The sequence below is a fragment of the Penaeus vannamei genome, chromosome 17 (assembly GCF_042767895.1).
Source record: "Penaeus vannamei isolate JL-2024 chromosome 17, ASM4276789v1, whole genome shotgun sequence".
Taxonomy (NCBI): domain Eukaryota; kingdom Metazoa; phylum Arthropoda; class Malacostraca; order Decapoda; family Penaeidae; genus Penaeus; species Penaeus vannamei.
The window spans coordinates 17,104,522-17,112,021 of record NC_091565.1 but is presented as its reverse complement, the minus strand read 5'-3'; the positions used below and the strand labels follow the sequence as shown (position 1 = coordinate 17,112,021).

Sequence of the window (7,500 nt, the reverse complement as noted above, 5' to 3'; positions counted from 1 at the left end):
AGGATCTCCACCGGGAGGACCACGCACTGTTGGAGCACGTCCTGCTGGACGAGCTCCTCCAACTCCTTGATGGCCCCGCGCACATTGGCGGACAAGCCAGATACGACGATGGGCGATTCCCTGTCCTTGGGAACGTTAACCCGGACGCCGTACTTTTCCCTGATGTAACTGATCCGGGCGCCGCCCTTGCCGATGGCCTTGTCGTAGTGCGCTGGGGCGATGTCAGGGGAAGCGCTTTCAGAGCTGCTGACCTGTCCTTCGATGTCCGCGAGCTTTTTGAGCATCAGCGCACGGTCCTTTTCCTTGCCGATTAAAGCACAGGATTCCGAAGGATCGTCCTCCCTCAACGGCATCTTAAGCCAAATCCCGGGGGCCTGCTTGGTCTTCAGGAGTGGCTGCAGGTCCACAGGTATTTGCAAAGGCATGCGCAGGGGCCTGTTGCCGCAAATACAGGCTTCCATGTGCTGAATAAAGGCCTGAGCGGCCTCTTGCTTGCCCTTGACGAGGAAGAGCGCCACGAGGTTGCCGGCGTGGGGCCTGACGAGCTTCACGCCGAAATTCTCCGCGGCCTTGCCAGCCTGCTGGAGGAATCGCCGGCGGTCCTCCTAAGCTACATACATGGGCAGCGTTAGCCTGCTTGGGGAGGGTCTGGCCGGATGGTTCTTTCGCAACCGGCTTCGGTCGGTAAGACATGGGTTCTTCGATAGTGAATCCGAAGAGCTCGGCAATCTCGGCGGCAAAGTTTGCGTCATAAGTAGTGTTTAGGTTCAGAGAGGCGGTCACGGGCGCCTCTTGTTGCACTGTAGTTGATGGGAGTCTGTCATTTCCATTTATCTTGGGACCCTCCTCCTTAGATGACTAAGGAGGATTTGTTGCTTTTTTTTGTTGCTTTTTTTCCCTTATGCATTTCTTATCACCTTTTCCAATTCTGATGGGGAAGGGAGGTCATTCGACCCTTCTATTGCAGGCTGTGATGGTGAAGAAGGAAGGTCAAATGACACTTCTATTGCTGGCTGTGATGGGGAAGAAGGAAGGTCAAATGACCCTTCTATTGCTGGCTGTGATGGGGAAGAAGGAAGGTCAAATGACCCTTCTATTGCTGGCTGTGATGGGGAAGAAGGAAGGTCAAATGACCCTTCTATTGCAGGCTGTGATGGTGAAGAAGGCAGGTCAAATGACCCTTCTATTGCTGGCTGTGATGGGGAAGGAAGGAAGGTCAAATGACCCTTCTATTGTTGGCTGTGATGGGGAAGCCGGAAGGTCAAATGACCCTTCTAGTGCTGGCTGTGATGGGGTAGAAGGAAGGTCAAATGACCCTTCTATTGCTGGCTGTGATGGGGAAGCCGGAAGGTCAAATGACCCTTCTAGTGCTGGCTGTGATGGAGAAGAAGGTCAAATGACCCTTCTATTGCAGGCTGTGATGGGGAAGAAGGAAGGTCAAATGACCCTTCTATTGCTGGATGTGATGGGGAAGAAGGAAGGTCAAATGACCCTTCTATTGCTGGCTGTGATGAGGAAGAAAGAAGGTCAAATGACCCTTCTATTGTTGGCTGTGATGGGGAATAAAGGTCAAATGACCCTTCTATTGCTGGCTGTGATGGGGAAGAAGGAAGGTCAAATGACCCTTCTATTGCTGGCTGTGATGGAGAAGAAGGAAGGTCAAATGACCCTTCTATTGCTGGCTGTGATGGGGAAGAAGGAAGGTCAAATGACCCTTCTATTGCTGGCTGTGATGGGGAAGAAGGAAGGTCAAATGACCCATCTATTGCTGGCTGTGATGGAGAAGAAGGAAGGTCAAATGACCCTTATATTGCTGGCTGTGATGGAGAAGGAAGGTCAAATGACCCTTCTATTGCTGGCTGTGATGGGGAAGAAGGAAGGTCAAATGACTCTTCTATTGCTGGCTGTGATGGGGAAGAAGGAAGGTCAAATGACCCATATATTGCTGGCTGTGATGGGGAAGAAGGAAGGTCAAATGACCCATATATTGCTGGCTGTGATGGGGAAGAAGGAAGGTCAAATGACCCTTCTATTGCTGGCTGTGATGGGGAAGAAGGAAGGTCAAATGACCCATATATTGCTGGCTGTGATGGGGAAGAAGGAAGGTCAAATGACCCTTCTATTGCTGGCTGTGATGGGGAAGAAGGAAGGTCAAATGACCCTTCTATTGCTGGCTGTGATGGAGAAGAAGGCAGATCAAATGACCCTTCTATTGCTGGCTGTGATGGGAAAGACGGAAGGTCAAATGACCCATATATTGCTGGCTGTGATGGGGAAGACGGAAGGTCAAATGACCCTTCTATTGCTGGCTGTGATGGGGAAGAAGGAAGGTCAAATGACCCTTCTATTGCTGGCTGTGATGGGGAAGAAAGAAGGTCAAATGACCCTTCTATTACTGACTGTGATGGGGAAGACGGAAGGTCAAATGACCCATCTAGTGCTGGCTGTGGCCGAGGCGCGTCGTCGGATGCCGAGGACGACGAGCCCAGCGACGATGAATGAGTCGGCGACTGCGACGACCGCGTGTCAGTGCCATCGGCTTCTTTTGCTCCTTGATGCTCTCAACGAGTGCCCGGAGATTCTGCAGTGCCTCCGCATTGCACTCGCGGTGCCGCCGAAGGTCGACTATTAACATATCTTTTCGTGTTAAATTATTAATTGACAGTCTTTACATTTGGGCAGATTGGGCGCTTCCCGGCGAGCAACCGGTTCACGCTTGCTCACTCACCCATCGAAGGGCCGAGTCAAGCTTCACTTTACCCAAGGCTAAGGGGATATTCCCTTAGCCTTGATTATACGCCTTTATTTGTCGTTTTAGCGGCTAGTGTCCAGCACCAAGTCGGTGTTTCCCCTCCAAACCCATTGCTTTCGATATCTGTCTTTCACATATTTATTTCGTTATTTTTGGTAATGAAATAATTGTAAACATTTGGAAATATAATGGCGTATGAACTAATGTCATATGTTCTTTTCCAAATAACATATCAAAAGTTTACTATTATCTAAATAGCGGATCCAGGTGATATAAGACGAAGTGAGAGAGAGAGTAGCTGCTTAGGATAATGCAGAGCCATATGTTAATATACATCCTTCATATATGAATAAAGGATATTTCCGTCTGACAGTTATTAAATATGAATAAGTTCCAACAATGTTCATTTTTTATATATAGAAAATATGATAAGGAATTGAAATAAAACGATGTGATAAACTTTCTTGATAATAATTTTCGAAATGATATACGATAATTTATTTCTTAAGGCAGGTTTCCAATATATCCATCAAATTTAGAAGTAAACAGGAATAAAAGCAATCCCTATTTCTCTCTCTCTCCATGTATGCTTCAGTCATTATTGCACTTCGCCTGATTTCCGTACTTTCCCACCTCCTCACATTCGAACTAGCCTAACTATGCCTTAGTTGTTTGAAGGTGGGCCTCCTTCCAGGGTAAGAAGGGCACGATCTCACCGAGCCAGGACTGGCGAGACGTCACCGCTTTTGTTGCTGGCTGCACCTACGTTCGAGGTAGAGCGAGGGCAGGTGTGAACCAGGTTGCGACGGAGAGTGTTCACCTGCCGAAAGGTGAGTCTGCAGTTGAGAGGCTGCAGGGAGCGATGGAGAGAGTAGATCTCCTTAGTGTAGGGGAGACAGAAGACAGGCAGCTGAGGGGTCTCTTTAAGAGAGGAGTCGTTGTAGAAGGTACGACGCGCCCTGGATAACGCGACGTCGAGAATATGGCGAGTTTGGAGAACAAACGACGTAGGAAATCGATCTCTCTATCCAGGTTCTGAGGGTCACAGATGCGGAGGAACAGCGAAGTGGCACCTTCTCTCTTCACATGAAGTGGATGGTACGTGAACAAGTGTGTGTATATACCACTTGGTATGAGTTCCTTGTATAATGAGAAGGAAAAGTGGTATATATATATATATATATATATATATATATATATATATATATATATATATATATATATATATATATATGCACACACACACACACTCACATACACCCACACGCACACACACACACACACTCACACACACACACACACGCACACACACACACACACACACACACACACACACACTCACATACACACACACACAGTCACACACACACACACACGCACGCACGCACGCACGTACGCACGCACGCACGCACACACACACACACACACACACACACACACACACACACACACACACACACACATACACACACACATATATATATATATATATAAGCACATAAACAGATACAAATGGAATAATGCTGCATATGTTTATCTTGCCTTTTACCTTTTAACTTATTACTCTCACGCAGATAGAACGTTTAGCTAGTCCTTTCAGGATTAGGTGTTTTGTGGATAGTTGAATCGCCAGTGATTTTGAAAATCTTTGGGACTGGAATTTCGTCTTTATTCTTAAGGCATTTTAATACTCTACGTCATTATTATCACTTTCTCGATTTTTGTTTTATAATATGTGTGTATGTTTATTTATAATATAGTGTAAACAATTTTACAAAGAAATAAACAATAAACAATCAATATATATATATATATATATATATATATATATATATATATATATATATATATATATATCTTTTTTTTTTGGGGGGGGGGCAAAATTGGGAATTAAAATGCAATGGAAAAGTAAGAAAGGAAGAAAACAAAAAGAAAGAAAGAGAGAAAAACAATAAACTGTTTGTCTCTAGTTCCCCCTTTCTGTCCCCTTTATCCATCCACATCAGAGGTTAGTACTTTTCCTTTCATTCAAAATGGATGTCCCCTTTTAATTGTACGTTTTATTTCCCTTTCACGCGTACTCTATTTATCTTTTTACGCTTCCCCTCCTTTTCTGCTATTTGGCTTTGACTCAAGTTGTTTTTTCTTTCTCTTTCTCTCTCTCTCTCTCTCTCTCTCTCTCTCTCTCTCTCTCTCTCTCTCTCTCTCTCTCTCTCTCTCTCTCTCTCTCTCTCTTTTCTGTTGTTTGGTGATGGTAAGTTTCCTACATGTTTTAGCTTTGTATTTATCGTCTTTATCGTTTAAATTGTATGTTTTCTTTGTGATGTTCATACAGGGAAATATTGATTTTTTGTGTGATATGACATACATATTTCATTATCATTAACGTATTTTTGTTATAAGATGTCCTAGTAAAGGTCTAATAATATATTCAATAATCATCCTACCATATCAATTCATTACTATCTTCATTTTATTATAAAATATGCAATCTACATACGCATAAATCATCTACCAATTAGGACCCTCTTAATGGAGGCAATCAGCTTCAAAAAGCAATTACAGCGATGTTCAGCTTCATCAAGGCTTCAGATCCGTGTCACATGGGTTGCTGTGCCTCATTTTATGTGCCATTAACTTCACATTCTCTTTGGTTCAGAATTTCCTATTTCCGAATGTTACGTCGATCATGCCGGTTTTCCCCCCGTATGTTTAGGCTACTCTTTTTTTTAAATATTACGTTGATATATATGTATTTTTTTACGTTATGTCGATTTTTTTTTCTCTTTTGATGTGACGTCGATAATTTCTCGTTTTTTTAATTGTGTCGATCATTTCCTTCTTTTTTTAATGTTAAGTCGATAATTCCCTTTTTATCGAATATTACGTCGATATTTTTTATCGAATATTACGTCGATATTCTTTTTTTTATCGAATATTACGTAAGTATTTTTTTCCGAATGTTACTTCAATTACTTCCTCTCTTTATCGAGTGTTACGTCGATAATTCCCCTTTTTCGAATGTGATGTCGATATTCCATTTTTCGAATGCTGCATCGATGTCATCTTTTTTCCAGTCGTTACGTCGATAACCTTTTTTTTTAACTGCTATTTCGATAATTGATTTTTTTCTTTTCGAATATTACGATGGTAAATTCCCATTCTGAATGTTACACAATCACAATTTTCTAAATGAATTCACGAAATAACGAAAGCAAAGAAAAAAAAAAGAAAAAAAAGAAAAAAGAAAAATGATTCTAACAAACCATTAAAGAAAATATGAGATTCCTTTGAACTTACACAAAACGAGGATAAATAACATAAGATACACTATAACATACTCAAAGGAGACAGATGACATGAGGTACCAACAACATACCCTAAATAGACACGGATACAGCAAGAAGTCCCTACATACGCAAATTACATAGACTGAATATGATATAATAACATATCCAAAACAGACACGAATACAGTTAAAAGGTATATTCCAACAATCGCAAAAACATAGATAAGATATGACACAAACAACAAAATTCATATACGAATGCAGCATTAAACGCTCACTCCAACATACACATACAATACTTCTCAGCAACATATCCAAATGCGAAGATGGATATAATAAGAATCCACACCCACACACTCATAAATGCAAGAAAGAAAGAAGAAGAAGAAGAAGAAAAACATGCAATTAGGAATTTTAAAAATAACAACAATATACTGAGAATGTGAAGCAACATGCAGTTACTAATCTTTAAAAAGTATACTTAGGTTCCAAGCTGAATACGACCACGAACTTACCGCTCACCAAAAATACCCCGAGAATTCAAAATGCATGACTTTGTGAAGAAAATTAAAGCAATTTGCGTGTTTTTCTTTCGTATATTTTCAGTTCGTTGTGAGAGATTCATCCGAACATCGAGTTATTTTTTACATGTTTTATATCCTCTGTTGGGTTTAGATTGAGCATGAGATAAAGAACGAGATGGGGTAAGAATGGAAGCTTAAAGGATTCAACGTGTTGTCTATTTTACTTTAGAAAAAAGAAAGGAAAAAGAAAGGTATCCATCAGTTCGTCCATTTCTTCGACAAAATAAAATATGGTGATTCATCAGAAATGCAAAATGATAAATAATATATACGAATAAATACTAAATGCTAAGTGGTCGATGATGCAAACTAAATAGATACAGAATACTTACATACACTGAGCACTGAGTACCAAATTATGACCAACAGATGCATGATGATATTAAAAAATTATAAGTAAACCCACATACCTTTCTCCACGCACTAGCGAAAAAACAAAACAAAAATCTTATAGTCTGCTCAGAACGCACAGCTCCCCCCCCCCCCCACAACACCCCGAAACAGTTCTTAAGTAAATACGAACTTAGACGAAGAATCATGTCTGTTTGCCGCCGCGGATCGACCCACGTGAACTTGCTGGCCTTTCCAAGTTTTGATTAAGATGCCACGAAACTTTTGAACAATACAGAGGTTTCGCTCAAGCGTGGCGTGGCCGAGAGGCATTCTGGTGTTGTTAATAAATAAAGAGATATTTTACGTGTGGGTCTGCTTCACAAACGCATACAGTACATATACTTTCATGCGCACACATACACGTCTACATATGAATAAATATATATACATACATACATATATACATGTAAACATACCTAAATATACATGCAAACAGAAACACACACACACACACACACACACACACACACACACACACACAC

The 7,500-nt window shown here is 41.6% G+C and overlaps 1 protein-coding gene across 1 annotated transcript in view; it reads right to left on the bottom strand.

Annotated features, from left to right (window-relative positions):
* Positions 1-2,434, bottom strand: part of LOC138864628 (vigilin-like) — a 3,107-nt gene extending 673 nt beyond the window's left edge. The window contains exons 1-3 of the mRNA XM_070132460.1: positions 2,401-2,434; positions 619-800; positions 1-581 (exon numbers count right to left, since the gene is read on the bottom strand). The exon at positions 1-581 is cut by the window's left edge and continues 673 nt beyond it. Of these exons, the coding sequence (XP_069988561.1) occupies positions 1-581; positions 619-800; positions 2,401-2,434 (797 nt within the window). The remainder of the gene's footprint in view (positions 582-618; positions 801-2,400) is intronic.
* Positions 2,435-7,500: the final 5,066 nt, after the last annotated feature.